General features: G+C 42.4%; 1 protein-coding gene across 1 annotated transcript in view; it reads right to left on the bottom strand.

The window, feature by feature from the left end:
• The window catches only part of cdk14 (cyclin dependent kinase 14), a 203,506-nt gene extending 182,331 nt beyond the window's left edge, over positions 1 to 21,175 (bottom strand). Inside the window, exons 1-2 of the mRNA XM_079275678.1 lie at positions 21,044 to 21,175; positions 14,827 to 14,858 (exon numbers count right to left, since the gene is read on the bottom strand). Coding sequence (XP_079131804.1) covers positions 14,827 to 14,858; positions 21,044 to 21,089 — 78 coding nt within the window. The 5' untranslated portion in view covers positions 21,090 to 21,175. The remainder of the gene's footprint in view (positions 1 to 14,826; positions 14,859 to 21,043) is intronic.

The raw sequence follows: 21,175 nt of genomic DNA, 5'->3' as shown, positions 1-21,175 counted from the left end.
TGCAATTCAATTTATTTTGTAAAGCCCAAAAATCACAAATTACAAATTTGCCTCAGAGGGGTTTAATATAGACGGGCCTCTGGGGTTTACAATAAACATCCAAGTTCAAACCAATGCTGTCTTCATGGCGAAGACAGCAGGCAGTCTTCTATATGTTTGTATTAAACTCAATAAATACTTTTACAATTTTAAAAAAGTATTTTTTTTAATAGATTGTTGTTCCTGGCAGAATAACAAATTATATAAAAGTCCTGACACATACTTACTTAGGTACCATCTGATAAAGGGAATAACAATTCAACCTGCACCATATCCTTTCATAAATGTACAAAAGAGCCAGAACTGGCCCAATTCATCAGTAAAGTAATGTATCAGTCCAACCTTAACTCGCAGACTGCAATCCACAACCCATGATACAATGTTCCATGTCTGGCCTCCTAAAAATGTCAAGCTCCCTCTCGGAGCCTCCTGGGTCTGAAGATGAGGGTGAGATGCTGGAGCAAGAACACATTCACACAACGCCAAGCTTTTCACAAGCTTACACGTGCAGGTGCACAGACTCCCACAATACCCTAGTAATCCACACCATGACCAAACCATGACCCCTTTTTTATCACGGTTTTGCTGAAAACAGCCTTATTTATAAAAGGAAAGAACAATATTATCTCTCAGAGAAGAGCTGGTATTAATCTTACTGCGAAGGTCAGAAAGTATGATTTTATTTCTCCTCTCTCCTCCTACACACAGGCCATTCATTGAAGGCAATATTTACCTTGACATTTGAGACTGACATAAATTCTTTTGGCTCTGTACGAGAGACAAGCAGTGATGGAAAAGACTGAATTCTGCCCTGATATGAAGGTCTAAGGATAGAGAATTCCGTATGCAGTAATGAGTTTATCAGTCTGGTCTGACAATCTGTCCAACCCCATCTACATGCCTGATTGATGCTTATTTCTTGCACACGTGTTGAGTGTTGGTAAAACTGCATTTGAAATCCTGGGCTCATATTTGCTTCAATCACTGAGCTCAACCGGTGTATATTTGGTACAGGGGTCTGTACCAAATATACCAGTATGAATATTACCAATATGATGCTCACAATGGATTTACATGATGCTATTCACAACTTAATTCTTGGTTCTTTTAATCGGTGGACCCTTACGGACTGAAGGAATGGAAATAATCAAGGAATGGACACAGTCAGACTTGTTCACCATGACGGTCAAATCTGAATGATACTTTGCTGCTCATGGTTTCTGTTGAATACACGGTGAGGAATCCAACTGATCAAACAATGTGTAGCACGTCTATATTAAAAAGCATCTAATTGAGAATGTATTTAATTTATAAAACATGAAGCGACCCCCAAGCCAATGGGCATCATGGTGGATTTAGGATGCTGACCACATAATGGCCATGTCCGCCGTTGTTTCCGGTCGGGGACTTGTTGCATGTTATCCCCTCATCTATCCCTCCTCATTTCCTGTCAACTCTCCACTGTCCAAGGCAAACATTTCTCAAAGCTTAAACAAGCTAATTGGAGTCGCAATAACCAATATTTCTGTATGAACAATGACTATGGCTAATATAAAAGATGTTTCTTGTGTAGTAGTGACAAAGAATGATCACCATTCCTTTCTGCTCTAAGGAGCATTTAAGTGTCTTTCAGCTTGTCAGCAGTTGAGTCTCACTACTCTCATTAACTTGGTTCCAGCTGCAGGCAGATGTTTTCAGTGAAAGAGCTCTGATGAACCCGCTGTACACTAGCTGCCCAACACAAAATGGCAAACACAGTTAGCAACGAGCTGAACCTAGTGGAGCATTAGAGCCGGATACGGTAGTTGGTAGAGACCAAAACCAGAACTACAAGTGAGTGAAAATTGGATTTACATTTGTCAAGTGAATGTTTAAGTTGCTTCATGTCTGCTGAATGTGTAAATGAACCACTATTTGCCAATCTTGACTTTATAAGGAGATAATATATCAGCGTTGTGTTAACAGCCTCTTGCGCTGCCCCCAAGTGGCAAAAAAAAATACCGGCAGGTTTAAGTTTGTGATCTTAATACAAGAAAAAATACTTTGTTAATTTTAGAGACCGATCATGGTCATGAGTAAAATAAATAAATGTTTGTCGGTAGGAAACAGAGTCACAAGCTGTGTCGACCCAACTATCCATCCCGACCTCATCCTGAAGGGGTTTTGCGATGCCTTACCATTGTCATGGAATACATTCACCTTTGTTCCTGACAGACAGAGAATATAAACATGCAGCTTTTCTTTAGACTGATGCTGCTGCTCCTCTGGTGAGGACAGACTCCCTTTTCTGTAGCCGTCCAATTAGATAAACTGTCACACATTCCTTGTGTTGGGTGTAATGGACATTGCACCCTCTAAAAGCTGGTGGGGGGTGCAGACTTTCAGTCATACTTTGCCTTAAAATCTGCAAGGGTAATGAGCAATCTGCCTGGCTGCCTGCCTTACCCACTAAACCCACAACATAAGCGTCAGTTTGATTCACAGTTATATCCCATTCCATTACCCTTCTTATTACTCATTTCCTGGGATCACCTTCCTCTATCACTTCTTCTGGTGCACAGTCAGGGCCCCATTTCCTGCCTGCACCCGCCAACAACATGGAACCTCGGAGCATATGGGGGAGCTCTACAGCCTTCAACATGATGGATGTGACATCACATCCGACACCATCATTGCCGCGTGATACCTGACAGAGGCCCACCGGGCCAGCTCCTCGTCTCCATTTACATTTTAATACCTCAGCAATATTTAATCCATTAGGTTTCCTCCAGGGCCGATTAGCGGAGGGTTAATTAAAGACACGATTAGACTGCTCCGTATTTATAATGAGATGCAATCCCTGCCCCTAACGCTCGGGCCTCCTGCTGACCATGACGGCTGAGAGAACTCATCTAGAAATACACTCAACACTACATCTCCCAGAATTACTTCTCCAGGACCCTGAGGCTGGTGTGAGTGATGGCAGAGGAAGCCTTGCTAATTTACACAGATAGCGCCAATGCTGCAGGGGAAGGAAAAGTCATACTGAGTAACATCAAATCTCTTCAACATGGACTCCTCCAGAGCAAACGGGGGGTTTGACAGTCTTTCAGTTCGCTTACAGCTCAGCCATCATCCTCAGATTGGGGTAATTTCTGACTCGAGGCCTTGCCAGGCTAACACGCAGATTAGCCAGCTGTCAGCTGTCTCGAATCAGATCGACGGAGCCAAGTAAACATGGCTTGTGGCGACAACTTGAACTGTGACAATCAGTCAGTCAGGATTAGCCGCCGTGGTGGGAGTGATATAGAGGCAGACACATGCGCGTTAATGAGTTCACTGAAGCTAAAAGGCTATATGCTAAAATTGGGATCATGGAACGGGACAGCAGACAACCACATGGATATTTTTAACTTCCATTAAGTATATTCATTTACTTATTTCTATGGTCCTAATCTTAACTCTCACCACTATGTCCCTGGCCTCAGCTGTAGGCTGGAGAAAAATGTGGATGCATGATGGACGTTCTGGAGCTGTTGATCCACCGCCCCTTTGCATCTTTGTCAGTTACTACAGCCGAAACATTCTAAGTAGGTCAACGGGAAGAGAGCCTAGCTGGAGTGGAGTTGGGACAAGCAGCAACCACCATAACTTGCTGTAATAAGAGACATGTCAAGCATGTAAAATTGTCCCAAAACCTGCATTATGGCAGTCCTTGTCAACTTGCTAAGTCAAAGGACAAATAGCAGGGTTTGACACTGTGTCTTTCTTGATACTACCACAATACCAGCCACAGCAGTGACACTGGTATTCTTTTCACCGTGTGAGTCTTTTATGAATCTGTCTTTGCTTTAAACAGTATTAAAATGTCAATTATAGTTGTCTTCACTCTGTTCTGCTTGCTACAAAAATATTGCAATAATACAAGGGTGTGGATTAAGTAGTTGAAGCAAGAATTAGTTGTTTGTGTCCAGGATATGTTTTTCTTTATTTTTTCCTCCTACTTGATACCTGCCGGGCTTTATCAAATGTTTCTTGATTTCCACTCAACTGACAGCACACTCATCATGGTTCTCTGATGACGGCTTGTTTGCAAAAAAAGCACAACTCTCTCTGGGGACACTGCCTTAATGTTGACATCACTGTTTCAGCGATTATGCCAAGCTGCAAGAACAGTATTCTGGAAAAACAAGAATAGATTAAAGCTGTAAGCAGCATTGATCTGGCCCTGGCATATTCACGCACGTCGAGGGTACTGGCTGGACTGCGACTGCATTTCTGTGACCATCATACACTGCATGCACAAGTTAAACGGTATTTCCTGTGTCGACCAATGGCGTAGCCAGGTCTTAAGCCTCGAATGTTTTGAGTGTACCTCCGAATACAATCATAACTATCAGCCTGTAAAAATCTAAAAAAAACTGAATGTGTGTGAATGCGCTTCAGTGTTAGTAACATAACAGACTGTCAAAGTAAGTGTTGAAGTTCTAAGACGAAAACAACAAACTCCCAGACCGAACAACGCCGTGGTAGTGACCTGTCAATCACACGGGAGCCACGCCCTAAAGCATATCCTGCTGTATGGTCTATGTCAGGGGTTCTTAACCTTTTTGACGTCGGGGCCCAACTTTTCAAGGACAAAGTGTCCCGGGGCCCACTCTGACTATATGCATCAAAAGTGTCAGACAACCTGCAGGTCATACAGAAACAGAGCAGTGGGCCTTTGGAGTCAGTAAAAATTTAAGATTTTTGTCCGCATAAAATAAAAAAGGATCTTTCAGTATAAATAACTGCCGGTGGCTGTATCTGTACAGGTAAAGGACAGTATAGGGCTGTAACTACACTATCAGTGAACAACTGCCTCAAATCTGAAGAAGATTGGACAAAGTATGATCATTCTACAGAGTTTCTTCATGAAGAGATCCAGGCGGAGCTCTAAAAGGACATTTGGAGACCCAAATGGACACATGGTAACCAAATGATATTCTGACACACTAAAGGTGTTTCTCCCTTTATATTGTGATATTATATTATTTTCCTTTTATTTTTAGCCTTTGCAAATTGCAAAAACGATGTATATAAGGTGGAAGACGTGGTGTGTGAGTAGCGGACTTGCTGTGCTTAATGGCTGCGACCGAGCGCACGAACGAGAATGAGAATAGCTCAGTTACGCAAACGTTGGTTGACGCCTTATGGAAGAGGAGGATAAGGTTTGTACTATAAGTACTAGCGTTTTCTGAAGGCAGGAGCTCCATGGTAACATCCGCTAGCACGTTGTCGGGTCTGTAATGTGTCTTTTTCCGTTGAAATGCTGCAAGATACGACTTGCAGCGGTTATGGCGACTTCGGACAGTGTGTGTGTGGGCTCCTTTTGTGGAGAAACCATAAGAAATGAAAGAAAATCAATGATTTCTTTGCAAAGATGAGGATTTTGGGCATGCTGGGATACCAAACACGGACATGTTTTGTGACGTATTTGCGCAAACAAGCCGTAGGAACGGAAGGGGAGGGGATCGAGGATGCCGGTGTTGAACAGGCAAAACCCTTGTTAAATAAATGAGATGATAGAATGTGATGATCACAAAGACATTTATTATCATGTGTATGTAAACCTGCACACACAACAAGAAGCCAAACAGACTTTCCCACGAGCGTTGGATGTTTCGTCGCTACGTGTCTCTTTATTTCTGAAGGCTTCAGTGCTTCGTTTGATAGCATTAGCTCACATTCCACACACTGAGCCCTCGGCTCTGCCTCGTTGCCTCCGTTCACAAAGCTTAAGAAACTTAAGAAAGTCAGGGTTGTACTTGCGCACACATTTAGACTTTTGGGGGGTATGGCACCACTGTCGTCTTCATCTTTTCTTTTTAATAACTTATCCATAACTTTCGCTACAGGCTAGCGGCTAGCTGAGAGTCTTCTTCTGCTTATTGCAGCTTGTTAAACAACTGACTGACGCATTACCGCCACCAGGTGGTGGGAAGCTGTATTGTAACTGAGCGTCTCATGGATAACAGTAATATCTCTGGTGTCTTCGATTGATAACCTATGCGGTCCCGCGGCCCTCGCGGCCCACAGGTGCAAAACTGAAAGTTTTTCGCGGCCCTCTAGGTGGCGCTCGCGGCCCAATCATGGGCCGCGGCCCACTGGTTAAGAATCACTGGTCTATGTGACTCTACAGTAGCTTCACTTTCCAGACCGGGAAGTTGCCGCCGGTGTTAAATCCTGCTGCTAACACTTGTTAACATGAACACAAAGAAAGAACATACAACGCACTCAGTGATGCTGCCTGCCTGGTAGCTTCAGATGCTAGAGCCAGGGGAGCCCCTGCATCTTACTGCATCAACACTGCAGTATGTTGTATTAAGATCATACTTTATTCTATATGCACGTTCGCTGCAGACTCCCAACAAACATGTTCTGCAATACTTGGAATTCATTTCAGAGGTGTAAATGTGATGAGTGATCACATATCCTACACACTGACTAAACTCCATTAGACATTTAACGCTGCACTATGTTCATGTGATCACTACCTCTAAGCAAGCGCGGAGTCAAAGGTTGCTGATGACAGCACAGAGCTCCCTCAGGCCGGCTGGATGATACATTCTCCCATACTGTATTACTGCTACGATCAATCAGACACTGATCGTGTCTCTATAGGCCTGATGAATGAATGAATGAATGAATGAATTTTATTGATATAGCGCTTTTCACAGACAGTACTATCACAAAGTGCTTAACAGAGCAGACATTTAAAAGCATAAAAAACACAATGTGACCCTAGGGTCAATAAATAATCTACACAGAGTCAATAAAAAATGTTAAAGAATTAAATTAAAATAAAATTAAAATTAAATTAAAATGTAAAACATATTTTAAGAGCAGGTCTAGGACATGAGTTTACTTTTACACAAACGCCAGCCTAACCAGGTGGGTTTTGAGCTGGCTTTTAAAAGTATCCACAGTATTTGCGAGGCGCAGAGTTGCAGGCAGAGCATTCCAGAGCCTCGGGGCCACTGCCTCAAAGGCTCGGTCACCACGGGTCTTAAATCGTGTGCGTGGGACTGACAGAAGACCGAGAGCGTTTGACCTGAGAGTGCAGGCGGGTGAATAGGGGCGAAGTAGATCAGCTACATAAGCCGGAGCCTGACCGTGAAGTGCTCTGTAAGTGATGGTGAGAATTTTAAAGTGTATCGTAGATGCTACAGGAAGCCAGTGGAGAGATCGGAGTAAGGGGGTGATGTGAGACCGTCGATTTGTCCTGGTGAGTAATCTGGCGGCAGCGTTTTGGATGACCTGCAGACGGTTAAGAGCAGATACACTGAGTGATGTGAAAAGTGAGTTGCAGTAGTCAATGCGTGAAGAGATAAATGTGTGTATGATCATCTCTAATTCAGGTGTTGATACTACAGATCTCAGTTTACTGATATTTCTTAGATGGAAGAAACATGACCTGGACAGCTGCTTAACATGTTGGTCAAATGACATGGATCGATCAAAGAAAATCCCAAGATTGCGCAAGTTGCAATGGGAAGCAGAGAAGAGTGGACTAATAATCTGCCTGATCATGGGGACAAACTCCTCTGGAGCAAAATCACCCACAGAGACATTGAAACTTCTGTCACTGAGGTAAGATGTAAACCAGTCTAACGCTATGCCAGATATGCCCACCCAATCACGAAGCCTCTTAATCAGGATGTCATGGTGATGGCTGATGGAAGAGAGCCAGGTAGCTGAATGGTATAGAGGCTGGCACGGGATCAGGCGTGCAATCTTAGACAGTGGTATACTAAGAGCAACATCCAGAGTGTGAGAAAAAATGTGTTTAGTTGTAATAAGCTTCAAAATCAGACACAGGGCAAAAAGCCTGCCACCACTGTACTCATTCTGACTCAATCTCTTTTCTACTACAGCTGACTTTTTTTTTACATTGAAGTGACTGAGAGCATCTAAACAGGCTTGTATTAGAAGCACAGCATGAAGGAAATGTGTTAATTCCTGGCTGATTAGTGACAGAAAATTCGGAAAGCAATACTCAATATACTAGTTACAGTGTGACCTCACACAAGCACACTTCCCAGGAGTATAAAGGAGCAAATTAACTAAATGGATTGGTTAAATGGATAAAATCTGAGGTAAATAAGACATCTGCTGTGACAGCTCATTCCTCCTGCAGAAATATAGGGGCTGGTTGTAATCCTCTGCTCAGTAACCGGCTAACTCCAGGCGACCGGCTGGAAATGTTGTGTCTGAGATATGACAGTGACAATGAGAGTCTGACAATAGCTATCTGATTTCTATTGTGCTCTCAATTAGCGACGGCACGGAGGCTGCCTGTCCTTCAGCAGATGCAGAGTGTCATATGTCTGGTGGCGGTGGTGGCTTAGGATGAACACTGCAGTCAAATGAAGTCTTTCACAATGCAAAGTATCAAAGGTCCTTTCTCTGAAAGGTGTTCCTGAGCCCTTTCACTGGTAGTCATTTAGGGTTCAATCAGTACCTTTTTCATGTCTTCATTGAAACTATAAGATATTTAGGTTTTCTTTATATTTTCATGGCACTAAATCCATGTTATGAGCTATTTCTCATTTCATTTTGTATGTCAGGCTAGCCTGTGAAATGGCATTTAGTCCATGAGACACTGGATAGGCTACACATGATACTCATAACTGAGCACTAAATTCATTCATCCATTGGATGGCCAGTGATCACCCATAACAGCTGATAGGAATGCCATTATTTTGAAGTATTTGGAAGACAGTGACTTCCAGGTCTGAAAAGTGAAGCCGATGTGACTTAAACTTGCATTCTCTCTAATGTCCATCAGGGGGCGACTCCTCTGGTTGTATCGAAGTCTATGAGAAAATTACTGTACTTCTCTCTTGATTTAGTACCCCAGTAAACATTGTAAACATGAGTTTATGGTCTCAAAGTCTTCTTCAATACAGCATGATGTTCATTTCGTAAAGTATGGTCCATTTAGAGTCAAATAGATCATAAAGGTAGAAAGGTATTCTGTAGGACGGGGCTACCTTGTGATTGACAGGTCTCTAACATGGCGTTGTCTGGTCTAGGAGTTGTGTTTTTGTCTTAGAACTTCAACCCTTTCACAGTGTATATTCCTAAAAATGTCTTCATCAGTGTTCGGTTGTACTTAGCACCACCGTCTTGTGTCATTTCTGGTTCCAAAAGCCAAGATGGAAATGGACAAATGGTGACAGGAGGCTTCAAAACCACAGTCCATAAACCAATGGGTGACGTCATGGTGACAACATCCACTTCTTAAGTCAATAATATATGGTCATAAATCAAAGTACTGGAAAAATTGAATATTGAACTGCAATAGTGCCAGATGAAAAGTGAGGGGAACCCCAAAGTCCGTAGGATACATCCTCTGGAAGCGATGAATGTCTGTACACAATCTCATGGCAATCCATTTAATTTGACCAAAACTGGTCAATTCCATTCACATGGTTCAAATACGGAATCAAATAAAGGCTCAGCGTCATTCTTCAATCAGCTTAACACAGGCCTACAAGTGGTATTTGTGTCATATCTAACCCGTTTTCAATATATTTCTCTCCACAAAAGTTAGCTCCCAAATATATAAAGCAAACTATCAGCTCTTGATGGGTATAAGCCAAATGAATCGGCTATTGGCTTTCCTGCTCCAAACTTTCCTTATTTCATCGGCCTCTAAAAATCCACTGTATGTCGACCTCTGGTTTTGACATATAAAACAAATGTTACTATGTTAGTATTAGAAATCTCTCATGAACATGGGTTCCTGGCCCTGAAACTGAAAAAAAAACAGAAACAAAAAGTCATTACTTCCAAGTCAATACAAAGGTGACACCTTAAAATGGTCTTGTCTTGTGTGAAAGTCATTCCTTAACCCTGCTCTTTCATTTCTAATCATCATGCTGTTACTGTGACTGATCTCTTATCCTGATTGCGTGTGACCTCTGACCATGGCTCTTTCCTAAAGGATGCAGCCAAAAGACACAAGCTGAGGGTCTAATCATGTGGGCGGACTGTGTGTCCAGAGCAGAGAGGAGGACATGGAAATGTAACATTCCACAGCAAGGTGAACTGATCCGAACCATGGACCACAAACACAGTCATAACGACACGCGATGACTGCCACAATGTGCTCCACATTGCAGGTTGAACCTTTGCTGATTTACAGGTTGATAGGTCCTAATGAATGTGCTCGTCCTCCACAGCCATTTCTGGTGCTCTCTGGCTCAACACTATTGAATTCACTGCAAGCTTTACATCCACAACCATGTCGGATGTAAAAGCCAATGGATCTACTCAACGATAACCAGAGAGCGCTTAAATCAACAGCTCTTTCTTTGTCATTTCAGGTAACGTTATCAAATCGCTACATTGATTGGAGTTTTCAAAACCGTCAAAATAAACATCTGTAATTCAACTTCAACCAGAAGAAAAATCAATTGAAAGGGGCTCTTTGCCCTCTATGCATGCTAATTATCCAGGAGAATCGGGTATTGAGAAAAGCTTCAACCAATAGTCACGTTTCTGACCTTGAAGAGGAGGGAGACCAGAGAGACACAAGGAAGGAGAATCTGCACATGCACTCACTGAAAACAGACATCTGCCGATGACATTTCTATATTCATCAGGGTTTGATGGTCGGAGAGAGATGTTTGCGCAATGTGATCAACCTTTGAGGCAGTCTCACAAGGGAAAACACATCATGTCAGCCATTTTGTTCACTCTGATTCTTCTTCAGCTTCCACCTCCAGATCAGCTTAGGATGAGAGTGGGAGGTCATGGTTAATGCAATCATCTGTTTGTGTTCAGGTATAGTATTATAGTATAATTAATAATGTAAGTGTTACCGCCCACCGCCACAAGACTAAGGAGCAATCCTGGTCACTGTAAAATCCACCTATGCATCTAGCAGGTCCCATTTGCAGTGACCGAGCTGAATTTGCTGCAGGTCTAATTCACTCCACTGTCTGTCTTCTTCTCTATCGCAAAAGTAGCTGAGGCTTGTCAGTATCAAAGAAATTGGAACCATTTGCCACAACAAAATGAGGCAAGAAATACGAGCCATCAGTCCATCAGACAGGTTGGCATTAAACCAGTCAAAGGGTTTGCAGTTAAGTAAGTCAAACGTATTTTGAAGAGAAAATGAAGGTGAACCGTAAAACTATTACGCAAAATGTCCATTACAAACAACTAACTGCTTCAACTTTGACCTTCTACCATAGTGGTGCACTGAGAGTAACTAACCTGCAGACTGATGTTATCTATTTTTAGCGATGTTCTCAACATGTAGCATGTTATCATTTCCAAGTGAATGATGGCAATAGCAAAACAATTAAAATAAAACCAAAGTTTTAAAAATTCATAATTTTCCTTTAAATTATCCCGGAGAATTTTGTGGTTCTTTGATGAGGGTATCATCAAAAGAAAACTATGAATAGGAATTTGCTGTTTCATCTTAAAATAAAATACTAATTCAAGGTGGTAAAACAAGACAAATGAACACGGTTGACTTCCTTTACAATTCCAGGCTCGTAACGTGACAAAAAAACAGATGAGCAGCAAGAATCACGGATTCTCTTTTTCCTTTAGAAAAAAACAAAAGAGTGAGTCACGCTTCCTGCAACTAATGGCAGCATTTTGCTTTTAATGGATTCTCCAAGGGTTTGCAGTAATTGAGAAACACATTCGCTGCATTCATTTTTGATCCCGACACCAAACACAAGAGATTATTCAGCTCCAATTGGAGTGAGAAAAGATCATGAAGTTGGAGTGTGACAAAGACAAAATGGTGAGACAAAGAGTCAGAAAAAGAGACAAAGCACAAGAGACAGAGAACAAAGACTCAAAGATAGCTAATGAGAAAATCATTACCTCAGTGGCAATCACGACTTCTGTCAACTAATCAAACGCCTCAAAGAAAACCTGACACCTTAAGTTACATTGTATAGACCAGCAAATTGTTTTATGACGATACAATCCCACAGACAAAGCAGACATGCAGAGAGACCACCCTCAATAATCAGAGGCCGCCACAGGCTTTCTGGTGAGTGCAGCACTTTTACCACAGATTCAGAGGAAGGCAGTCGGGTTTCAGTATGTTTCCATTAGAGACAGAGGCAGACAGAGGGAGAGAGAAGGGCAAATCTATCAGCCGTTTGGGACAACTCACATGGGAGCAGAGATGTCCTTGCTTGGTCAGAGATTTTGAGGCAGAATAGAACTCTATTGGAATAAAACAGCTTGGATACGTCTTCTGTTCACATTTTTCTTGTGGCGTAGTTACGAATGATAAGCACAGTGGAAGTAGTGCCACAAAAGCCCCTGATGAACAATGGTGTCCCGATGACAAATAACCTGTTGTCTCATTCAGGTTGCAGGACTTGTTCGCTCTTTATTCTGTCAAATGGAATTTCCTCGCATTTTTATGTCAAGACATCAAACTTATGAAAAAGAAGCAATTAGAGAGTCCCCAGCTGTCTGAATGTGGTCTCTGACCTCTCGGTCTGACCTGCCTACCTGATGGTATGAACAGACACATCGTTTCCGATTCACTATGATAAATGATCATCAGTTCAACAGACACAAGTGACAAACAAGCTCTCACACACATAATATGCAATCACGCTCTGCTGTTTGAAGCCCAAATGTTCTTTACATTCTTCCTTGGCAGCAAGGCCCATTTATAGCGAATGGTCCAAAGTAATTCCCATGGCAGTGACTTCTAGAAATGGCCTGTTTCGTGTTGTTTCACCACAGAAGTCCCTTGCTGAACAAGAACATGGGCTCTATCTTCCTATCCAAATAATCACAGGAAGCCAGACAAACTGCCCTGGTGCCAAACATGTGACGTCCATGACATCCCAGCTCTCATGTCCCACTGCCAACAAAACTACACGAGCTTCTCATAGTTACCATGTTCATTTATTGTCATTCTACAACACAGGGTTGCACAATGAGATGCAAGTTGTATAATATAATAATAATAAAAATAATAATATAATACACTAGAAAAACAACACAACTAGTAGTGTGAGCCACAGCCTGAGGAGAGAAGCTGCTCTGCAGTCTGATGGGACGACAGCTGATACTTCTGTATGGTTTGCCAGACAGCTGCAGGGCGAACAGGCTGTTTGATTTTTTAGATTTTTAAAATGATCCGCTACAATAAAAACACCATCCAGTTGTTTTTTCATGTGACTGCTGATGACATCATGCAATTCCTGTAGTGCATTCCGAGTTTCACTTCAATGGCCCATTTAATACAGAGCGAAAGCATAGAGGTCGAACGAATAATCGGTTTGACCGGGGGAAGCTCTGCACTAACAGCTATAAATGCACAAAGCACTTTAAATTACTTTTTAGATATTTTCTATTTGGATCGTTCAAGATATTTTTTTTAGAAAGTAAATCTCGGAAAAAAACTTCAATCCATGATGTTGGTGGTAGGGTTAGAAAAGATGGACGAAAACTCTCCGGGAACAGCTGCTTTTACAGTAAGCTGACGAGTCATCTGACCCGTTTACTTCTCCCCATCTCTCTAATATATAATGCAGCCCTATCACCTCTTGCTTTTTCCTTTTCCAAACTATCCCTTTTACATCGTGCTTTAGAAATCCACTGTCGTTCGACCTCTACTCAGTTGCCAGTTTGTTAGGTACCCCAGCTGAAACTAATGCAGTCTAAAGCTGAAGTTGTAGCTTCCGCTACGCAAGGTTTTGCCAGTTTCCGTGCACTGATTACGTCATCAGTGTGTGGACGTCAGCGTACCGCCTACTTGTTATCTGTCCGGACAGGTCCGTGCAGCCACTACAAGTGGTAGCGTGTGGAATGTACTGCGGATGTCCTCAAGTGGACAGTATTAACAGAACTCCTATGCATCCCTGGTGTCCAGCTGTCCAGCTGTCCATGTCCGGGACTGTTTGGGAGTATAACCCAGGCTTAATACAACACACCTGCAATACATTCCACCTTCAGGATCATTTCAATGTTCACTTGTTGTTGAAACAGTTTTAGATGTGTTGATTCGGCTGTATGATCATTTAGGGGGATGCAGTTTGTGGTGCTGTATTGCTTTTTACTGGGAGGTGTTCCTTATTGATTTCAAGAAAATGACGAACACAAACACTATGTCAGACTGGGGATGAATTCGATTAACACACAGCATCAACATATCTGCCACATCAACACAAAAACTGGTGCCTTATCACTAATTCAATGAGCAATGCTGCTACCTCTTGCAGATCTGGAAAGGTTCCAAACAAGGGGTGGAACAGACGACACAGCTAAAGCTTTGGGCCATATCAAGGTGTTGAGTCATGGATCGGATCGGTAGATATCACATTTTTTGTTGATCCATATTGACCAATACAGATTCATTTTTTTATTGTTTTTTTCACCACCGTCCCAAAAAGTAATTTCCACCGCCTCAAAGCCAGTGTTAACATTTGATAGTTTTTACTTCAGGACGTAGATGTGAAACAGGTCTGGAGCCCTGGTGTAGTCCTACAGAGAGTTTTTAGTTGGTCTCATTTGGCCGTCTAGAGAGCCCTGTGACGGAGACTCTGAGATGAGAGGGAAAACCACCACGCTCCACACATGAATATATTACACACCACATGCACTGTGTAACGGCAGGATCCACACAAAAAACAAGAAAAGAAATCAACAGCAATGCAGTCCTGACCACATCTGGCCGGCAACACAATACTTTGAGTGAAAAATACAGTTGTGAAAGTGGGCCAGCGATGACACCAGCTCCCTAAAATTCACTTGTTTTCATCCTACCTCATCAAAGCCGCTGTCCTCTTTCTTGAAAGCTGCAAAAAGAAGAAAGGATGAGAGAATCAGCCAGTTGCCTGTATTGACATATTTTGAAGAATGAACCAAATAAAAAGAGTCTAACAGTGGAGATGCAGCGCGGCACATAAACCTTGTCGCTGTTATTCCTTCTGCACTCATTAAAGCAGTGCAGGTCTGGGTTTGGATTGAGCTGAAGAGGAGTTCACCAGTCCCTGGTATCAACTCACTGTTCATCATGGAGTTTCATCAGAGGAGTTCAGAGAGCAACACTAACAGGGATGGAAACATTGCTGACACATTCTACCCAAGCAGTGGGTGCAAGAGAAAGTACCACCATTTTGTTTTCACATGCGACCAAAAATATGTCATATGCAGTTAAGCATTCTCATTGGTCCCCGGCGCCTGACATTTAGCAGGCCTGTCTGTGTGTGTACTGTTCTTTTTTCCCACCTGCAGTCTGTCCAAAGCTGCTCCCTACTCTGACCCTGATATTCTTTAGAAATTACAAATACGGCACGTGTGTACGTGTGACACCGTGCCTTAAAAACACACAACGAAGAGCACTACAGATTGTTTTTTCATTCTGAAAAATTATAAATATTAGTTCATTTTGGGGAAAAAGCGAAACGAACAAAGGGATTTCAGAGAGAACAGACAGAAAGGTCTACAATATGCGTTTTAAGGATATATCCGGGATGTCAAACTGATTCAGCATCTTAAAAAGATAAAGATAGAAGCTAAAGCTACAGATGAACCACCACATCACCTGGAGATCCAGACAGAGGACAATGTAATTAAGGAACAACACTGTTCCTGTACAGTCAGGTATCTTTATTCACTGTTCCAATCATCACAAAGCTAAAGCAGAATGTGTTCAAATTCAGTCTACCTTCAGTTGCTAGCGTAGCATAGGAATGCTAACGATGTGCTAACGTGGTTGTTGGACCTGCTGGCTGATACTGCTCTGTGATTGGCCAGTCTGCATTCGAAGGCAGGACTTTTCAGCTAATTTGTTCTTTCTGAGAAAGTCAGGGAAAAACTTTCAGATTCCATTAATATATCAAATGTTCCATTAAAGTAAATATCTGAAATGTCAAAACTTAAAAAAGTACATTTGTTGTGTCTACATCCACAATGGCAATCCACTGTATTGATCGCAGGGAAAGACAGTGTTGCATCAATATCCCTTATGAGAGGATAAACTGTTTAACTTTGGTTTCTAAATCACTCTCATAGCTCTAGAAGCTTGTAGAGAGCATTGCTAACCGGCAAATGATTTTTCAGTTATTACCTCCTCATGATGATTACGTTGTCTAATGAGAAAGGCAGATGGCCAAAGGACAGAGGGCTCTGCGGGCTGCTTCGTGGTAAAAGGACTTTCATTTGATGTCGGAGTGAGTGTTTGGAAGCATTGCCAGCCGTTAAACTGCTTCCTTCTCCTCAGAGGGTGAGCACACACACGTTCCCCAAAGACTCCCCAGACACTCCAGACAGCATAATCACAGCCCACATCCACACTCAACACAATGGATTAGTCTGAAGGTGGACAGTAGAGATGCTGCACCGGCTGCCATGTTCGTTTTACTGCTCACTGTGCAGGAAGCACATTTTAAATGTTTTCAAATATTCATTCAAACATTATTTGCAATATTTTGGGGGAAATTCAAAATGCTGTAGTATGCAATAATAATCAACTGTTTTTCCACATTTTAAGTAGACAACAAAGAGGATGAATGATTTTCAAGATAATTCTTTCTGACCTAAACTCCCTGCAAAAAAAGCCGCAAATAAATTGACATCCGAGATGTGCTGATGACCCAATGTGTTATGTGCAGAACAGAGGCGGGTTTCCACTGAGAACAAAAGCTCTTCTCCAGGAACACGTTGCTTCATCCTCACTATGTCCACTACGTCCACACTCATCCTAAAATCTATTTATACATGTGAACACATTTTCAGGTTGCTTTTGTAAAGATCTCCATCCAAATACCTGAACCTATTTCAGGAACCAACCAACATCAATCTCGCATAACAGCCATGTGGTGATGGTGGGACAGACTGCTAAACAGTTCCTCCTATGGCTGCTCCATGATGGCGAAAATTATAATCACGGTTATTCTGGTAAATATTAAGGTCACCATTATCTAACGTTACTCATTAACTTGGAAACATCTTGCATGTATTGAATAGTCTCACACACGGTGGATTTTCTTGACCTTCAGATACAGTCCTTACATCAAATGAAGGCTCAAGCTGCTGGAGTTTGGGTTTCGTTCGACTGTGGTGGCCCTTGGACACTCTATGGGTCCCTGCGGCAGGTGACAGTTGTATTGGGAACAGAGGGGCCTTTAATGCTGCTCACGACTGCCGCGGCAGCACCCCTGTACAGTAAAGGGGTGCGCTGGATTTATAACACAAGACAAAGCGAGAGCGCCATTGCAAAACGGAATGCGCCACAATAATCGTTTTACCTCGATCACCTTGTTTTAATCATCGCTGGAAGCCAAAATTATAATTAGATGTAACATGTAATACCCTGCCAGTAATAGTTACCCTTGCACCACTGTACATACGCGTTGATCAATATTTTTGATTGATTGTGTCTGACCATTCAGAAGGTGATCACAGAGGGTTAGAGGTGAGAGTCTGTCATCGTCCAACAAAAGATCACTTCTTAAGTTTTAAGTTTTCACACTTCTACACTCTTAAAAACGTCTTTCAAAAGATGAATTGTGGAGTGAGAAAAAGGACACATTACATTTGGCAGATGTTTCTTTTTGTTTTTAGAAATGAGACATACATAAGTCGCCTGTAGGCGTCGTCTGGAGCAGCCTGCAGTGGAAGACGAAGGGTGACTCTGCTGTCCTGACTCCAGTGGAAGTCATAGACTCGACATAACAAGCTTTCTGAACCATCTGAAGGCAAACTGCATATTCTCTCAATCACACGTCCACATGTTGGAGCTGCAGCCTCACTCTGATCCACTCTGCAGCTCCTCGGGAGCCGTTGCGGGTTAATTGCTTTGCTCAAGGGCATCTCAACGGCAGAAATGTTGAGTTCATTTACTACTTCATTTTACGCTTCTGCTTGATTTGTGAGGCTAGCCTTATGTTTTTGTTTGGGTTTATGTTTGCTTGACTTTCATCTCTAATAACATTGTTTTATATAATATCAAGTAAATAAAGACCATAAGATGTGGAAAGATCTCAGGCTTTGCTGAGCCTATCAACCCGTTTAACAGAGTCATTTAAAGGAGGCGTATCGTGCTCAGTTCCAGGTTCATACTTATATTTGGAGTTTCCACTGGGACATGTTTACATGCTTTATTCAGCCTCTGTCTGAAACGCTCCGTTTTGGCACATTTGGCTACAGCTTGGGTCCATGTTTATTTCCTGTCAGCTGGTGTTATTCACATACACTGCATCGGAACATGAAGTGGGACACATTTGGAGATGTTTAAAGCTGGTCTATATCTTGTAAAGTGGTGATGCTGACCGCTCGTTTAAAGGTCTGTGAATACGGGCTGTGAAAACTTCTCCAGAAGGAAGCAGGGTTTTAAAACTTCACAAAGTATTAATATCGCTTAGACCTGCTTCACAATAACAACAAAAGAAAATCTCACTCTTTAGAATATGTGACCTTTAATCTCACAGGAGGACTATTTGATATTTGATATCATTGATTATCATTTCCACATGATCCTGAAAACACAATCAGACCCCCCCCCCCCCCCACATGCACATTCACCCGACAGCTCTCTGGTGACTTGGCTCATGAGCATCAAACCTGGCTTGAAGAACCCTGCATCAGTCCACTAACCCGGTTTGAAGCGATTGAAATCGAAGCATCCACAGCGCTTCATGTTGCACGGGGCCATCATTCAACAGGTGACCAGGGCTGGCCCACTGGGACGGTTGGATCAACAATGTTACAAGGACGTAAACAATAAGGCTGGCTCTCGGATGTGCTTTGTTAAAGCGTCCATGGAGCAGATCGATGCTCAGATCTGTTGATTCAGATGAGAGGAGCGATAGCCAATAGGAGATGAGCGTCAGCAGGAAAGTCAATGCCAATCTCTCTTCTCCGGCATCATCGACCCAAACGCACTTCTGTTCATTCCTCATATATGCTGCATCCAGCGATTCATTCTCTACACACACACTGCTGCAAAGGCCACTGAACTGAAGATCTCTGCCAAAGCCCTCTGTGTGTGTGTGTGTGTGTGTGTGTGTGTGTGTGTGTGTGTGTGTGAGAGAGAGAGAAGAGGGAAAGAGCAAGAGAAGGAGAGATGAACTGGGATATGATGGCTGCACCGTGACAACCAGTGGCGTGACAGTGTGTGCGTGTGACGATTCGTCTTCAGTCACATACAATGTGGGGACATTAGCAGAGCTTTGGTTGTTGGATGAGAACTAGATCTTAATGAACTGGGAGTGAAAAGAGACGGTAATGATGATGATGCAGGTTGTAGCTCTAGTTTGCAGAAAGCTAAAGCTTCTTCATGTTGTCAGACGCAGACTGATTCAGTGGTCAGCACTGAACACATTATTTGGTACATAAGGTTAATCTTTTATTTCAGAAATTATCAGCAGATTATTTAATACAAAGAAATATTTGACTAAAACACTACTTTGATCGAATCACTGATATACCATAATTGGCGTATATGTCTCACATAAGTTAGATATTGTACATGTTTTCATCAAATACAGCCAAATAACCATATTTAAAGGAGACATGTCATGCTAGTTTCTGAATACAGAATGTGTGCACTTATTTGTGGATTGAGTGTTTTGATAATTTCACAGTATTATTAGCACTTAGACCTGCTTCATGATCACAAAATACATGAGGAATAGCACCTTCTACAATATGGGACCTTTAAGAAATCCTCATTACAAATGTTTATGTCATGTGTGTAGAAATCATCATATCCGCCGATAAATTGTTCTCAGCTTTTAAGAACTCCAAAACCGCATTGAGCCTCAAATATCCAGCAGTGGCCAGCAGCAGGAATATATATCATATTACATATATATTACAGTATATCACGCCTCTCTACCACGGAACAGAAGTGGTTCTTAGCTGGAGATGATATCGATGGATGATGGTATTTATTGGCGTACAAATAAGTGTCCATACGATAAATGTCCTGAAAGATCAAGAACAGTCCGTACATGAGACTGGAATGCAATGATGAAGAGCTTGATGATGATTGGAGTGTCACAGGTACATCAGCACCAACAAGAAACTGCAGTACAGAAATGTCAAAGGTGTGTTTGTAGACGCAGAGGTGCTGTAGAACGTCCTGCTCACATGCATGGACATGCATGGACACAATATGTGTTAAACTAAGTGGTAAGCCGTCAGTCAATGAATCAATCAGCTGATCTGCATCACATGAATAACTATCTTTGAGTCATTTCTCAGGTAACAAGTGTATTCCTTCTATTGTGTGATGCTAAAGTAAATCTCTGAGACTCTTTGAGGGACAAAGCAAGAAACTGAGATGTCACCTTGAGTTTAAGGAAACTGTGATAAACCGACTCATCACGGAAATCAGCAGATTATTGGACAATAAAAAACTGCTGGTATCGTTATCACAATGTGCATTGAGGAGAAATGGCGACCACCACAGAAACAAGAAGAGTTGGGTCTACACGGCATACACTCAGTGACATTTCAAACTCATGCTGAGGTCAAGTGTCCTCTGCGTGAGATTAGAACTGAATGAAGAATGGATGATGATGATGACTATATATGTTAAACTACAATGACGATGGTATTTCTGGAAAAGCATGTGAGCTGAGGGTGATATTGAGCAATCAACCTTAAATGCAACATCAGATCTCCAGGGAAACATTCCATCGATGTATCGTCCTCATAACTGTAACTACAGAGTGTTTACTATGAATCTGCCTCCTCAGTCTCCTCAGACTCCTTAAGAGAAAAGGAAGTGAGCTGAAGGGAATGTGGACAGGCTGAGCTGATGTAGGTTTTCCATGGCTGCTCACCCCAAACGGAGCAGCCATCCCCTCATAGAGGAGCAGCCTGCTGCTGCTGCTGCTGCTGCTGCTGCTGCTGCTGCTGCTGCTGCTGCTGCTGCTGCTGCTGCTGCTGCTGCTGCTGCTGCTGGAGACACTTCTCCTCTCACATTCGGCACAAAGAGCAGGAGAAATGAAAACACGTCCCGTTTACTCACCAATACTCCTGAAACTCTCCGACAAAGTTCTCCTCAACTTTTTCATTTTGCCGATTTTCACCGGGGGCTCTCTCTCTCTCTCTCCCGAGTTTCGCAGCGGACGGTCTGTGCGGGTTTTGGAGGACCGGTGGT

The sequence above is a fragment of the Melanostigma gelatinosum genome (assembly GCF_949748355.1).
Source record: "Melanostigma gelatinosum genome assembly, chromosome: 9".
Lineage (NCBI taxonomy): Eukaryota > Metazoa > Chordata > Actinopteri > Perciformes > Zoarcidae > Melanostigma > Melanostigma gelatinosum.
The sequence above is the reverse complement of the archived record's forward strand: the minus strand, read 5'-3'. Positions and strand labels throughout refer to the sequence as shown.